At 37.6% G+C, this 16,246-nt stretch overlaps 2 protein-coding genes and 1 long non-coding RNA gene across 3 annotated transcripts; all 3 read right to left on the bottom strand.

Moving 5' to 3' along the window:
* Positions 1–1,167: 1,167 nt before the first annotated feature.
* Positions 1,168–4,350, bottom strand: ddt (D-dopachrome tautomerase). Its single transcript, XM_007256544.3, has 3 exons — positions 4,183–4,350; positions 2,432–2,607; positions 1,168–1,725 (listed from the first exon to the last, which is right to left on the bottom strand). Exons 1-3 carry the CDS (start codon positions 4,288–4,290, stop codon positions 1,653–1,655), a joined length of 357 nt encoding a protein of 118 aa, XP_007256606.2. The 5' UTR covers positions 4,291–4,350; the 3' UTR covers positions 1,168–1,652.
* Positions 4,351–5,572: 1,222 nt separating this feature from the next.
* chchd10 (coiled-coil-helix-coiled-coil-helix domain containing 10) lies at positions 5,573–9,871 on the bottom strand. Its single transcript, XM_007256543.4, has 4 exons — positions 9,710–9,871; positions 8,352–8,580; positions 8,091–8,232; positions 5,573–5,779 (listed from the first exon to the last, which is right to left on the bottom strand). Exons 1-4 carry the CDS (start codon positions 9,748–9,750, stop codon positions 5,760–5,762), a joined length of 432 nt encoding a protein of 143 aa, XP_007256605.1. The 5' UTR covers positions 9,751–9,871; the 3' UTR covers positions 5,573–5,759.
* A 1,814-nt stretch (positions 9,872–11,685) lies between these two features.
* Positions 11,686–13,206, bottom strand: LOC125782451 (uncharacterized). Its single transcript, XR_007425138.1, has 2 exons — positions 12,891–13,206; positions 11,686–11,869 (listed from the first exon to the last, which is right to left on the bottom strand). It is a non-coding gene; the product is annotated as an uncharacterized LOC125782451 (long non-coding RNA).
* Positions 13,207–16,246: the final 3,040 nt, after the last annotated feature.

Genomic DNA, 16,246 nt, shown 5'->3' with positions numbered 1-16,246 from the left:
GTCCCCACAATGACTTGTGGGTATTCCATGTTTTCTAGGGCATGTGTACACTACCTGTAGTGATGCTTTGTGGGATTGTTAACCTAAAGTGTACTGAAAATTCAACACTGTTTTCAGACACGCCAAAATAGCAGAATAATTTGGTGCTGAACACAGATGTTAATTTTTCCTATTTTCACCCTAGAATGTTCAATTAATCACTTTTTACAATTATAAATGCACAATCACAGAGAAGAGATTTTCTTGTGTAAACTGTCAAATGGCGCCACTTTCTGGTTGCTATTGAAATTACACACTGCTTACTGAGGTTGTGTCATATTTACATACTACACACTAATACTATAACAGCTGCATATTCCTGGCCCTGGAGATCTGCCACCCTGGAGATTTCAGATCCAACACAGTTAGATCTGAGTCTATAATGTTCTCATCCCTGTAAAGATCTTAATTACCTTGCCTTCAGGGTGGGAGATCTCCAGGACAAGGAATAACCACCACTGCTCAAAGTGTTTACTATATATTAATCTTAATAGTGTGGGCTTGGCACGTTAAGTATACAAAATATTAATGTACTGATCCTTTTGGACTAACAAGAAGTGACATACAATAACATATAATTTATTAAGATAATAAATGCTGTGTCATGGAAACATGTGAATGAACAGGTTATAAAATCACACTAGCTGCAGCAATAAATATAAAACCTGACTATCTCTGATTAGCCACATTTCTCCTCTAATACTAGCCACAATTACTTTACCATAAAAAATCGAATACCCCACAGTGAAATATGGAAGTAAAGCGAGATGCTCTGTTAATAGTTAAGACTGTCACCTTTGTGAAAGTACACCGCAAATACATTTTGGCAAGCCGTTTTATCTTAACATCACACAGTGATACATTTATTCACAACAATAAAGATTGTGTGTGTGTGTGTGTTTGTGTGGATATATCCATGTTCTCAGACAGATGTTAAACCTAGGCCTAGATTTTAGGCTGTTCTGATTCTCCATTGGCACAACAGTCTAGGATTGAGTTTATTACTATTACTAGAAAAAAGTCTAAACATTTTGAAATATGTTAGTATTCTTAAGCATGAAATATTTTCGGCTGGGTATAAATAGTGACAAAATATTCTTTACAGGGCAAAATTATACAACAAAAAAATAGTTTTTTCATTATTTTATTTATTTTCATTAACAAACCATTATCTGTAAAGGGTTAAGAGTTACATTACACAAGAGTTAGATTACACTAAATGTTGATAAACATGGATGAACATGGGTCCTGGAAACCTTCCTTACAACTGAACATAAGGGGAAGTGTTAAAGGTCCTTTGATTTAGAAATGCCAAGATCATTAGAGATTATTTAATTTAGACAGAAATAATCTAGAAAATAAGACATACACCATCACCTATGATGAATGCAAAAAATTACCTGTGATTTAATTAAACTGCTGAACATTTCCAACTATTAATAAAACATGTATAAGACTAACATAACTAATTGTTATACAATAGTAATTTGAAGCGCAGAGAGAGAGTCATTATCTAAAGTTACATTTTAAACCCTGATTTTGGCCAATAGGAGTGTTCCATGGTGATAAAACGATTCCTGTGTGTCCTAGGGTGCCACAGTGTTTGCTTTTTCTTACAGGAAGGTCACAACTGTTCCTTTCTTCCCCACCTGCCAGGCCTCCAGTGGGCTGAACCTGATAACAACACTACACACACACACACACACACACACACACACACACAAACAGAAAGGGCAGAAAGACATTGTTGTTTTTTATAGTTGTAAAATAACAACAAATGGAAAGGCCCCAAAGCAATGATTTGGGCCCCCTTGGGCCATCTTCCTGCACTGCTTTTTCGAGGTCTATCCACAGATGTTTGATAAGTCATAGGATAGTGGATAGGATAGGCTCAGCTTGCTTGTGTTTAGGATCATTATCCTACTGTAGAAGCCCATTCACATTTATTTTCAAGTGGCAGCAACATAAGCCTAAAGCAGGATCAGTTAGACAGTTAAAGAGGTGTTATTCATATCACTGTGTTCAAAAAGCTCTTTTTAACACTAATCGATCTACAGGACTTCTAAAACATATGAGAAATGTTCATTTATGTTGAAGATATAGGCGATTTTTGTTTTGTAACTACTAATACTTGTGCAGGTGTCACTGCACAGTGGAACAGTGCACAACCACTCCTATAATAAATCTTTCTGAAGGTCTTTTCCAGTCAATTGGGTGGGTCTGATCTTTCAAAAACAGTTATTTCTGAAAGGTTTGTTTAGTTTGTTTAGATTTTTTAGTCCTTAACTTGACCTTTACTTTTCCTGTGAACTGACAAAGACAAAGATGACAAAAGAAACAGTGTGGGGTTTCCTGGGAACCACCAGCCTCCAACTCTTGACCCTTGACTTACCGGTCCTCAGAAAGTCCAAGCTCCTGGGTGAGAAAAGGGAAGATTTTTGCACTATTGTCACGGTTCTTCTCAGCTGTGTCAGTCACTCCGATTCCAGCCACAGAAAGAATGACACAAGGTGCGCTGGAGCCAAAAACGAAGAGTGGGAGGTCAGGATTTACCTGAACAATCATCCGCTGTAGGACAAGAGAATAGCCAAAAACATAAACAGGCTAAACTAGCTAATAAAAGTGTAAGCTAATCATGGAGCATATGAGGCAACTGCGGTGCAGCTGGTGTAGATAAAACAGCTAATACATCTTTGAAAATAATGACATTACTTTTGACCCATTGATTTTAATTTGTGTTTTATTTTAATCTGTTCTTTGCCTAGGGCAGAATCTTAAATGGCTCAAACAAATCTTATTTTTAGGTCCAAGTGAGTAAAAGAGAGATTCTAGTTGCTAAATTGTGAAAATTAAATCTAAGTTTAAAATGTAGATATATTGTCAGAGTCAGGCAAAAACTTTGTATCTAAATGTTTGTGTTCATTTATTTTTACATTTGAATCTGGCACTTGTGCATTAAATTGTGTCTCAGACACAAAATTACTAATTACCTGTTTGCCAGACAGCTACGTTCAGTGTAGTTAGACATGGAAATATTTGTACTGTGCCTCAGCAAGCTCTCGTTAATGTATTGTGAATGTGTCATGTATACTGTTTAAAACGATTATGCGAGTCTGGAGACGCCTCTGGGGCGGGTTGCACCAGTTGTGCGATAGCTCTATTTAAGAGTACTAAACCAAACAGGTTGCACCACACAAACTAGTAGCTATAGTATATAGTTTCTCTATATGTGTTATTCCATCAATAGGTTTTTTTCTTCCCTAATGGCACGGTCATATTCCAAGATTACAATGTCAGGATTCATGGGGATGGAATTGTGAAAGAGTGGTTTAGAGAGCATAAGATCATCATTTTCACACATAGATTGTTTACCACAGAGTCTACTGGATTGAAATATATCTTGTGACATTGCAGAATGTAAAGCTAAATGCAGTCCAACTAAATGTTAGTGTGTGGGATCTTCTTTTTGGTGGCGACTGTTATCTTACAGAAATAGCCTGTATTCAACCAGACCAACACCGAGTGGCGAAAGTGATTTTTTCATCCTGCCCGAGGCTTCAAACAAGCCATATGTTGGCTTTCATGGGTAAGTAACAGTTTATTCCTGCACAGAGTTTGGTGTAAATATTTAGTTTTGATTTAATGCTTAAATCAGATTTTAGTAAACACTCATGTTACAACAAGCCTACGCGTTAACTTACGAACAGCAGGTACCCTGGTCTCAACTGCACAGAGTCTGATTGCACACGTTTGGAAATACAATAAAATTGGACAATTTACGCTTAATTTGTATACAATGTTGATAAATGTCAATAAAATCACAGCGTCATTGTTTTCTAACTACAGTCACTGTGTAAAAAAAGTCTCAGGCTTCAGAAAATGTCTTCATAACTAGTGATGTAGGTCGGATAACCTATAACTCTGTGTGACAGAGTTACCTATAACGCACCCCAACGAGGCAGATTACATGTGAATTAAGGGATTCAGCCCGACACCAACGAGTACACATAACTTTCACCTAGGGCACTATTTAGTGTACAAGGAGCCATTTAAGATACAGCTAAGGTCAAAGAATGCTAGTTAGCTTTTCCAACCACACCATTAACTTATATCCCTCAGCTTTTACTGTCTTACAATACTCACATCTTCTGGTTTTCCGAGAGCCGATGCTGTGGTGGAGGTCAGCTTTTTCAGAAACTCCTCAGAGAATCTTCTAGCAGGTAAATTAGTATTTAATTCAACGAACGGCATGATTGTTTCTTCTCTGGGAAATGTGGACTGCTTCCTGTCTATCTGGAGTGTTTATGCGAGGCCCCGCCCACCCGCTCCGTTCATTGGTCGAGAGAGAGCAACGCCTGTTCTGTGGCAGTTGTGATTGGTCGTCGTGTGAAAACGTGGATGTCAGATGACGATACCAATGTCTGTCTATCTATCTATCTATCTATCTATCTATCTATCTATCTATCTATCTATCTATCTATCTATCTATGCATAGCCACAAATATTCATTAAAAGGGTGTCTGTTAGGTTAAGTTATTTATTCTGCATTTGCAGTCTTAATTCTATAGTAAGTAAACTAAGCAAAAAAAAAAGTTTTTTTCTGAATCTAAATATTAAAAACTAAAAGAAGTCTCTAACAAAGTTATGCCTCCTGTAAACCAATTTCTTAAGTTTAAAAATGATATATTAATACTATTAAGAATATTATAATGCTAAATATTTGTGTAATGTGTACCCAGTAACGTCTGGCACTGTATACACACAAGCAAGCAAGATCCAGATAGCAAAGAACATTGCATAAAAAAATAATTATGGTTATGTTACATATCCTAATCTTGGTAAAAGAAAAATACCTTTTAACAACTTTTATTTAACATTGCCTCATATTCATTGATTAGTGGTGGTTAATGGTAGTGCATTATAGAATGCTGTTTCAAAGTAAAAGACATTTCATATGTAGCTGAGAAATGCAAGAGGATGGAACTGATGTGTCAATTAGATATGGGACAAAATAACCAGTAACCTTTAACAATTCATATGTCTTTGTTTTAAATTAGGGTCCATATTATGTTGCCTTTGCCCTTTATGATAAATTACATGCAAAAAAGTCATTGGATAGCAATATGTTAATTGATCGTTAAGAGTAACCTCAGGAGAAGGCTTGGGAAGGTCCACACCTGTATAACTTATGAGGTGTTAGCTTTTTAGGTCGAACACTGTCCAGCGTGCTCATGGCAAGGCAACATGAGTTTAAGTGAGTTCTAGTGGGTGCAAGACTGGCTGGACGAAGTATATATATATTATGTATCTCTTCATTCCTGTGAATAGCTGTGAATCAATGTAAAAAGCCAGAGCCAAGCTTATATATGCAAATATAGTTGTGACCAATTTGTTTTTATGACATCACAAAAACTTCATTTAAAAAAAAAATAGTGCTATTTACATATATAATCTGTATAACATAAAGAGGGTAAACTACACACGCTGTCTTTTATCAGAAAAAAAAAATTAAATTACAAATGAAAAGACAGTAAAAGGTTAAATAGCAGCTTGTTTATTTTACACATCTCGCATACAAATCACGCACCCAATTGGAAACATTCATTCTGACAAACCAAACTGAAGCTGGTTGAGTGCTGGAGGGATCTAGACATTGTGAACAGATATCGCAGCTGTCTAAAGTAAAGTCTTCATTCAAAGTGCTCTTGCTGTCTTGCCCATCACACCAGAGATGAAACACCTACAATAAAAAAATAGAAAGGACATGAAGAAAACTAAGACATGCACATTCTAAGACATTTTTAAGACTAACCTGAGTCATCTCAACATGTTAAATGAAATCAATTATGGCTGACTAAAGAACATCTTGTGTCCAAGAGCAAAAACGCTGACGAAACCATAAGCCAAAAATGCTGAGTGCAAAAAAGGCTGGAAAACCATAGAGGTTTGACAAATCATTTCAGACACTAAACCTTATCAAACAATCGAAAGTATGTCCAGTACACAATGCTGCTGACTCAGTTCAGTCGTACAGTCCCCTTCTAGCAGCAATATCGATTTACTTTACTTTTGTTTTCTAACGAAACTGTTTTACATCATATTTAAAAACGGACTGCAGATCTGTTTAAATGTGACTAGGGTGCTTTCACAACTGCCTTGTTTGGCCAGGCCTTCAGACTTTTTCAGATTGGTCAAAATCAAGATTGTGTGATGAAAGCATCAAACCTTCGTCCAGACCAAACAACTACAATTAGTTTGGAGCAAAGGGCATGGTCCAGTTTGTGTGCACAGACAGTTAAAACACTCTTTGTTGGTGCAGATTTTCAGACCAGGAAGTTGAGGCAGGCTATAGCCAAAATAAAGGAATCAATGAAGTGCTGAAATCTACGGTGGCCGAGAAAGCCCAACGCAGTGCAAATTGAAAAGCGCTGCAAAAGCACAAAACACATCCATCAAAATTACAACACAGGCGCAGCAAATAGAAAAACGCGCTGCAAATAGAAAAACGCGCTGCAAATAGAACCACAACACAACGGAAGTGAGTCACAACACAACGGAATTTTCCCGGGGGACCTTAAAAGATACTGTACCAGCTAAGCTGCGTCTTCAGTAACGTCTCGGACTTCACTATGTGTACAAAGGACAATAAGTGGCAAACAAGGCGTTTTGTGAAGCAGAACTTTTAATAATATGCACACAACCGTGGTAATCACAGGTAATAAACATAACTTACTTTTCAGAAGCTTGTTTGCCACTTATTGTCCTTTGTATACAGCTGGTACAGCATTTTTTAAGGTCCCCCGGGAAAATTCCGTTGTGTTGTGACTCACTTCCGTTGTGTTGTGGTTCTATTTGCAGCGCGTTTTTCTATTTGCAGCGCGTTTTTCTATTTGCAGCGCGTTTTTCTATTTGCAGCGCGTTTTTCTATTTGCAGCGCGTTTTTCTGTTTGCTGCGCCTGTGTTGTAATTTTGATGGATGTGTTTTGTGCTTTTGCAGCGCTTTTCAATTTGCACTGCGCTGGGCTTTCTCGGCCACCGTAGAAATCTGCACTACACAGTATGAATACAAGGGATGAACCAGGTGGCAACCGTACTGTAGATACCTGTATCTCTTACTAATTATAAATATAAATAAAAATATATAGTACAAATCTGCGGTCAATATTTTTTTGTAATCTAAATTGTAAACATTTCACTGTCTGAAATACGTGATGATTACAGAACGTAGCAAAATGCAGTATGAAGGCTAAATGAAAACAGAAAAACTGAATCAAATGTATGCAACGAAACAAAACACAAATTTTGATGCTTTAACTTTTTGGAGCTTGGACTTTCAGTTGTGAAAAAGCCCTCCATCAAGCTGTTATCAGAGAAGAACAGTCTCTTTATGGAATTTAATCCTGCCTTAAAAAACAAAAACTTATTCAGAAACATTTTTGGTGTAAAATAACCTTTAAAGTTTTCCATTCCCACCCTCCCCCCCTCAATCACAAGATATTACCAGAACTTGGAAGGTGAAGGCTAGCAACATGCGCATTTTCCAAACCACAAAAGGGTCATCCTGCCCATCCAGAAAGAGCGAGGACAGTTATACTCTCTGGAACTCCTGGTCCGGTTTGGCTGTAGCACCACCAATAATTAAACCTCTGCCCTCTTAATGACTGTTTCTTTGGTTTCAGGACTGATTTGGAAACTCGCTTTAAGAGTTCTTGAAACCTGTAAAATGTAGTTCAGGCCAGGCAACTGGCAGGCAACAAGTCGCTCACCTCACCTCGAATTTGTTGGGCCAATTGGTTTTGAATGTTGCTTTACTGCTGCATAATTAATTTGCATAATTCATAGTTGACAGTTAATCTGATTTGTTACTCTGTTGCTGTGTCGCTTGTAGCTGAATCGTGGCAACAAATCAAATACTCTCATTAGAAATTGTTGGTTGCTTGTCACTCTGTTGCCTGGTAATGTGAATGCAGGCTCAGTAGGTTAGGTGGTTCAAACATTAATGTTGGTTGACAGAAATGCCATGACTTACTAAAGGATGACTGAAATCTTACCGTGTGAGTATTTGCACTGTTTCAGAGCCTCATTAAAGCCTTCGCACAAGCTGAGGTCTGTCTGATTGGTAGCACAGTCAAGGAACTGCCTCACCTCAAACAGACACGGACCGGCCTGGGATGGAGCAGCCCTAGGGGCTTCCTAAAAAATGAACAGAAAGTAGCAGAGAGAGATTATCACTAACTGAAAGCTTAAACCAGGCAAACAATTAAACTCTGGTGAAAACTAAAGTACACCTCTGAGCTAGCCTGCTCCCTCACCTGATACGCAGGTGCCTGTTTGGGCGCCTCTGAGCTGCTGCTGCCTCCACTGAATGCTCCTGTAAGAGCACCACCCACCACATGTCCGACGGCCGAACCTACTGCCACTCCGGCTGCTGTGGTGGCCATCTGGGCCATGAGGCCCGGCTGCTTGGGCTGAGCCTGCACGGGGGCCAGGGCCGCCGGAGGAGGGGGAGCTGGGGCTGGCGTGTAAGACTGGGATGGGGCACTAAAAACAAACAGAGAGAAAGGAAGACTCAAACTTCTGTTGTATGCAGCTTACATCAGAACTGCAGGTCAGATTACATCAGAATCACTGGGTCAGAAGGCAGACACCTGGAAAACTGTGTGTCCAGTTGACCTTAGGCTAATTACAGCACTGTCACGTTTAAGTCTGACCACAACAGGATGAGACTGACTGTCTGAGCCACCCTAAGCCTAGTCAGTGACCTTTGAATCTGGACATTAAAAAAGGGAAATAAACCCTTTTGAGATAAGCCACAGCAAAATCTCGATGTTCAGAAAATGATAACGACTAACACATTCTTCAAAGCTAGTAAGAAATGTAAAACTTTGAGTTGTCAACTGAGTAGGCCTAATCCGCCCGTGGTTATTGTATCATGGTAGAAAAATATTACATTTGAAAAAAATTCTCAGTTTAGAGTGGATGCTTTTAACAAACTTTAAGAAAGATATACTAAATTACAGAAACAATTTAGTGAGGGAACAGATTGTTAATCCTCTGTGACATAGGGTTGCCCACAGGTAACATACCTTTTTTATCTATTTATTTATTTATTTATTTTTATATAAAGCTACAAGGTGTACCTACATCCAATACAATGACATGTGGGTCATAAATAAACATGTATATGTGCAAGATATTCTTTCATTCTTTTGCAAACTTAATAAAATCATGTTTTTTCATTTGCTTCCTTGCTATTATGCAGGAAGACCACTCTTAGCTTACTCATAACAAAGCAATGGATCTCATTTCCACATGAAAAACATACTTTTGCCAAGAAAACAATTTTTTTAACTAAGGGAATGAATTTGTAAAAATAGAGAATGATTTGTTAAACGGAGGGAATTATTAATCTAATTTGTGGAACGCTTAAAATAACCAATGAACAGATTTCTTCTCTGAATAATGTTATTCTACCTTAATTTTAAGGGTCAGCCTGTCTAATAAGGGGGTTTAAACTATAACAATATAAAATATATCGTTTATAGGTAAATATGCGCTTCTGTAGGAGGACACTTAAGTAACGCAGGGCAAGTTAGCCGCTAACTCAGTAACCCAATGTTGTGTAAATACTTATTAAACTGAGGTAAAAAAAAAAAAATAGTCGGTTTACCTTGCTGGTGCTGAAGAGCGGCTTCGGCTTCCTCTCGCCATCGTAAACCTGGATTTTAATGTTTAATAACCTGCTCTGTAAATCAGCACTTTGTCAGCCTACCAGCGGCTGTGGAGCAGCGACCGCAGGAATGGACTACAAACTGCGGCGCACATGGGAATGACCTTGTGTGAGGGATGTGTCGTTCACATTCGCTTCGGCTCTTTGAATCGACTCTAAGCTCGTTAGGGTAGAGTCGAGGAGTTCAGCTCGCACAGAGGAAGCAGTTTTCTGTAGGAACGTAGGGGACAAAGGAATGTCGGTAACATGTGTAATTCAGAAGAATAACTGACAGTGCTGCTGAATGAAGATGTTATTTGGAAGCTGAAAGAGTTGACTCGTGTTAGTAAAATGAACAAAATGAGCCGACTCACTTAAAATAGCCGGAACCTCTAAGAGCGCATGCGCGAAACTACACGTTCTAGAAAACTGTCATAGAAAAGGAGTCTACCTTTCTATTCATTTAGCAATCCGTATATATTTTTATACAACTGCAGTTCTAAATAACCCGCAGTTCTTAATGTGTAAGTTTTAATTTTAATTTAGGGGTTTGTTACATAAACTAAAACTCAACAGTAGTGTCCAAGTTCAGAAGAGCCAGATTTGTTGTATTAACTTTTATATCAATTAATGTTGTTGTAAGAACGTCGTTGTTGTTGTTATGGTCTTATGTTCAATAAAAAAAGTTCAGAAGAATCTGTGGAATCTGAGTGATTTCCAGATCTTTCCATGCGTCTCGCCAAATTTAGCTAATGAGCTTACAACTCACAAACGCGGTGACTCGATAAAGCTTATAACCAGCTTTCCGCCTTTTCAACCCGAGCAATTAATTTACTAGTCTTCTAATGTTATATTCAGAATATTTCATATAAAAAAACAAGAAGAGAGAAACACGCAAAAGCGATTATTTATCTATATAAGCAGTGACATAAGATATATATATATATATATATATATATATATATATATATATATATATATATATATATATATATATATATATATATATATATATATATATATATATATATCGTTTTTTTTATAAATTTTCTGGCTGTGTGCTTGTCGTTGCTTTTGGCTCCCTCTAGTGTTTACAGGCAGATTGCAGGTGGGGCAGGTAAGTTTTGCCTTAAAAACGCGAAACAACATGCTAATTACTTGAAATAATATACTGAGATAATAAGACAATACGGTAAAGCTATAACATAGATTATCGAGACTCACAATAACATATTGGGGCCAGAAGATAATATTGACACCAACAAAATAGTATGTTCAGTAATGATATATAAATATACTTCATACCCCTTTGTTACATGTTGTCACCTCACAACCACAAATTTAAACGTATTTTATTGAGATTTTAAGTGATAGACCAACATAAAGATCAGCTTAATCATTTCACTCTAAAAACAGTTGGGCTAAAAATAACCCAATATGGGTTATTTTCAACCCAACCGCTGGGTTATTATAGCACCAGCCCAGCAGTAGTTAATTTGACCCAGCAAGATGGGTTGACCCATTTTAACCCAGCAGTCGAGTTAAAATATACTACCCAAATGCTGGGTCAAATTAACTGCAAATTAAGGTAATTTCAACTACACATATTTGTTATATACTCTACCCAAATGCTGGGTCAAAGTAATTAAAATACTGGGTTGTTTCAACTACATAATTTGTTATTTTTCTACCCAAATGCTGGGTCAAATTAATTAAAATTATTTGTTGTTTCAACTATGTAATTTATTTATTTTTTCTACCCAAATACTGGGTCAAATTATTTAAATTCTGGGTTGTTTCACCAGCGATACATTTGTTCAGTTATCTATCCAAATGGTTGGTGAAATTAACAGAAATTACAGATTAATTCTAACACCCCTTCATGAAATAAATTGCTATAAACTATATGTCATGTAATAAACACCTAAACAATAATGTATTTTTTACAAGGCACTGCCTTGAAATTTATTATAACTGAATGCCAACAATAACAATGCCAACAACTACGTACAAAGTTTCTAAATTTTTGGAGGAACTTCAGCCTAGGTCCAGCTCTTGGTATCAACTGGTTGATGGTAGCCTCATCTAAAAGAAGAAAACTTTCCTCATCAATCCCCTCCTCTGAAAAACAAAAATAGAAAACAATACATACACTATTATTTATTTTTACAAAACAGAATGATGCACTGACAACTAGGGCAGATTTATTCTAGAAAAAAAATTAAATAAAGAATATTAAACTAAGAATCATATTTGCAATTACTTAAATGATTATTCATTAACTGAAAATGTCTAGGTTATTTTTATTATAGTCTATAAACCAGGTCTATGCCATGCACTGTTGGTATAGAGCTGGGCATTAAATAAAAAAAATAATTCTCTAAAATGTTATTTTTATACGCAAACTTTACTGCTCTGTTAATTAGCTACAAAAAGCTCCATTACCAAAATTACTTTACATAAAAAAAGCTAACACTTCTTGGTTTAACCCTCTTAATAAAAATAAACAACTTGATATTAGATTTCTTTTAATCAAGAAATATATATAGCTATAATAGCAATAATATCGCACTTTAGAGCAGGCAGAAGGACTGACAGCATTAAAGAAGGTAAGCAGTGTCACATGCTTACACTTAGCACCTTAGTAAATTCACAGAAAATTCACAGGCCTCGCTGCACTGCAGGCACTCTAAAGTGACAAATTAAATGTTTTCTTAGTATTTTTATCAAAATTAAATATCTTTATAGATTAATTTGAAAATTTTTAAAAGATTAATTTGAAATTGTCAGAAGGCTAGCCAGAGTTAGGAAGGAAGGCACACACACAGGCACACAAAGGAGAACAAGAATGAAGTGAGTTGAAGGGAAAAAAAACAGAGAGCTGCAAAAATATTTAACTTGTTACCTTTGCTTTTTTACAGTTTAGAACGTATTTTGTTGTTTGCAAAGACCAACACGAAAAAGCTAAGCTAACTAAGCTGAGCTAGCAAATTAGCCTGCTGGCTAGCAAACCAGTTAGCAGTATTCCCCCTAATTAGTTTATTTACAGTGAAATAAAGTTGATAGTTAATGATAACGTGGGAATTGGGGTCCTTACACTAGCTATGTAACACAACACAGACACCGTGAATTAAATATTTACCTCAAAGATGATCAGTCTCTCTCGAGCATGTGCGAGCTGCTGAAGGAGCTTGGAGCCTGTCTGGGCGCGAAATGGTGGAGGAGGAGTTAACGTGATGACGGTCCAAGCACAAACAACTCAGCTGCTGGGTCAACTGATGCATGTTGGGTTGATGAATTTTGCCAGATTTTGACCCAGCACATGAGTTGCACAAAAAACAACCCAAATCCCCCCAAAAATAACCCAGTTCCCATAAAAATAACTCATAATGGGTTAGACATTTCATAACCCAGCAGATGAGTAGTTAAAATAACCCAGCAGTTTTTAGTGTGTTGCCTTTAAAAGTTAGTTAATCAGTTAATAAAGTCCAGCTGTGTGTAATTTAGGGCGTTTTCACACCAGCACTATTTGGTCCGGTTAAAACGAACCCTGGTCCGTTTGTAACTTTAGTGCGGTTCGATTGAGCAGGTGTGAAAACAGTAATCGCACTCGGGTGCGGATCAAAAGAACAGGTACCAAACGAACTCTGGAGCGGTTCGCATTGGTGAGAACTGATTCGGACCAGAGAAACGAACTACAGGATTCGTTTCTCTGGTCCGAATCAGTTGATGAGTTCGTTTATTTGGAGCGTTTTCTCCCTCTGTTTAGTCTGGTTTCACACAGGCATAAATGTAAACGCACCAAAATGCGCACCAATAAACACGCGAGCAGGCTGTGTCCTGTGATTGGCCAGAGCGTGGTCTGGCGTGGAAGTAAATATACATCTACAAAAAAAAGTAAATATAGCGAGAAGATTCTGTGTTCCAGCGCATGTATGTGTTTTTTACACTGAACGCTGAAACGTTGCACTTTTAAACACAGTGTTTCTATGTGCAGCGCAGATGTAAACATATTAAACAGAGTTACACGGCCGTGAGCAATGAACGCAACACAGACCGCGCATGGACACAGCGTTTGTTCTTAGCAGTGGTAATTATTTTATCTGGCTAATATATCAGTTTAGACTGCGCCTTATCAGCCGTTTAGCTCAAATAAATTGACTATGTTTAATAGCTGGGTCGGATCGAGACCGGATCACGTTCTCACCAAAGCGAACCGCTCCAGAGTTCGTTTGGTACTGTACCGAGACCACCTCCTCTAGCTGGTCTCGGTCCGGTTCTTTTGATCCGCACCCGAGTGCGATTACTGTTTACACCTTCTCAATCGAACCGCACTGAAGTTACAAACGGAGCAGAGTTCGTTTTAACCGGACCAAATAGTGCTGGTGTGAAAACGCCCTTAGTCAGAGATAAAGCAGGGTTACGGTACAAAAATCACCAAGCTTTGAGCATCCCAAGGAGCACTGTTCAATCAATCATCCAAAAATGGAAAAAGTATTCTACAACTGCAAAAGTACAAAGACACGATCGTCCACCTAAACAGATCGAGCAAGGAGAGAACTGGTCAGAGAAGCAGCCAAGAGGCCCATGGTCACTATAGAGGAGCTGCAGAAGTCCACAGCTCAGATGGGAGAATTTGTCCAGAAGCCATGTAGGGGACACAGCAAATATGTGGAAGAAGGTGCTGTGGCCAGATGAGACCAAGGTTGAACATTTTGACCTAAATGGCAAGGCACTGTGTGTGGCAGAAAAGTAAAACTGCTCATTCACCCTGAACACAACATTCCCACTGTGAAACATGGTGGTGGCAGCATCATGCTGTGGAGATGCGTTTCTTTAGTTGATAGGATGATGAATTGCTGTTCATCAAACCTGAATGAGACAAAAATCTCAGTCTCTAGATGTGCAAAGCAGTTGTAACTGCAGCAATAGGTGGCTCTACCAAGTATTGATATAGGAGGCTGAATACTTTTGATCACACATTTTAGACATTTATTTGTTTAAAATTTTGAAAATCATGTATCGTTTCGTGCCACTTTACAATTATGAGCTACTTTGTGTTGGCATATTACTTAAAGTCTTAATACATTGAAACTTGTGATTGTAAGGTGAAAAGGGTGAAAAGGGTAAGAATACTTTTGCAAGCCACTGTAAACTAAGGCAGTAAGATAATATACTGAGGCCACAAAATAAGTTGTTGGGGGCACACTATAATATAAGAGGGCACACAATAGTATACTCAGGCCATAAAAGAATAGATTGATGGTAGGAGACAATATACTGAGGTCACAATATAATCAATGTAGGCCACAAGGTAATAATATACTGGCGGCACATAATACCATGAGGCAACAAGATAATATACTTGAGGCCAGAAGAAAATATACTAAGGCATGAAATAAAGCCCTTGATAATTATATTAAGCTGCATCCTGCTCTACATTAGATATTTCGTGTGCCTTTAGGAATTCAGTCACTCCATCTAATGCGATTATTTATACTGAAGGAAAAGCCTTTATTTCTTCTGGGTGATTTAAACGCTAGAGGGCGCTGGTGTAAAACATTTGAAAGGAACCGGGCCTGTATTAAACTGTCATTTAATAAAAAGCTTCACAATAGCTGAACTATGTGGCCACTGTTAAAGATGTTATATGACTAATAATCATTGCATTAGTTGTGCCCTCATGACATCAGTTTGTGCGAAATGTTAATATTTCTTTTCAGCTCATACTTTATATGCCAGATCATGCAGCAGCACATCAATCAATTAATTCTACAGTGATTAAATCTTAAGCATACCTTTATTGGTATTATAAGTATTTCTCATCCAATCAGGATTTTACTTTATTTAATCTGTATTCAGGTGGAGTAATTGAGATGTATTTGGTTTGCTTCTATTTAAAAGAGCATCACACTGTTCATTCCTTTGCATGGGCCAGTTTCCTCCCTTTCCATACTAACACAAAAACACCAGCTCAGGAGAGCAGTGAAGCAGAGCTCAGATTTAGCAAATGTTAGCGTTACAAAATAGAAAAGGTAGAGATACTTGGTGCTACACGCAGCACTAATATAAAGAGATGCCTTTAGTTTAGATTTCAAATTATTCAGAAATGAAAGTGAAACAAAATGAAAAGGAAACTGATATCTACAGTTAGGCCCATAAATATTTGGGCAGTGACAATTTTCATAATTTAAGCTCTGCATGCCACCAAACTAGATTTCAAATGAAACACGAGATGTAATTGAAGTGTAGACTTTCAGGTTTAATTCAAGGCGTTGAACAAAAATGTCCTACTAGGAAGTACAACCATTTTTCTACAACGCTCCCATTTCAGGGGGCTCGAAAGTAATTGGACAAATGAATAAAATGTTAATTTTTAATACTTTCTTCAGAATACTTTGCAGGCAATGAATGCCTGCAATCTGGAACCCAATTGACTTTAACAAACACTGGATTTTCTCCTTTGTTATGCTTTGCCGGGCCTTTTCTGCAGTCATC

This window comes from Astyanax mexicanus, chromosome 17, assembly GCF_023375975.1.
Source record: "Astyanax mexicanus isolate ESR-SI-001 chromosome 17, AstMex3_surface, whole genome shotgun sequence".
NCBI classification, from domain to species: domain Eukaryota; kingdom Metazoa; phylum Chordata; class Actinopteri; order Characiformes; family Acestrorhamphidae; genus Astyanax; species Astyanax mexicanus.
This window is presented reverse-complemented; position numbering and strand designations above follow the sequence as displayed.

Coding starts and splice junctions, on each gene's coding strand:
- ddt (XM_007256544.3), bottom strand. CDS start 4,290: ATGCCGTTCGTTGAATTAAATACTAATTTACCTGCTAGAAGATTCTCT. Junction 2,608..4,182: donor CTCTCGGAAAACCAGAAGAT/GTGAGTATTGTA, acceptor CTTGTCCTACAG/CGGATGATTGTTCAGGTAAA. Junction 1,726..2,431: donor CTTGGACTTTCTGAGGACCG/GTAAGTCAAGGG, acceptor GTGTGTGTGTAG/TGTTGTTATCAGGTTCAGCC.
- chchd10 (XM_007256543.4), bottom strand. CDS start 9,750: ATGGCGAGAGGAAGCCGAAGCCGCTCTTCAGCACCAGCAAG. Junction 8,581..9,709: donor CGCTCTTCAGCACCAGCAAG/GTAAACCGACTA, acceptor GTTTGTTTTTAG/TGCCCCATCCCAGTCTTACA. Junction 5,780..8,090: donor ACAGTGCAAATACTCACACG/GTAAGATTTCAG, acceptor TTTTTATTGTAG/GTGTTTCATCTCTGGTGTGA.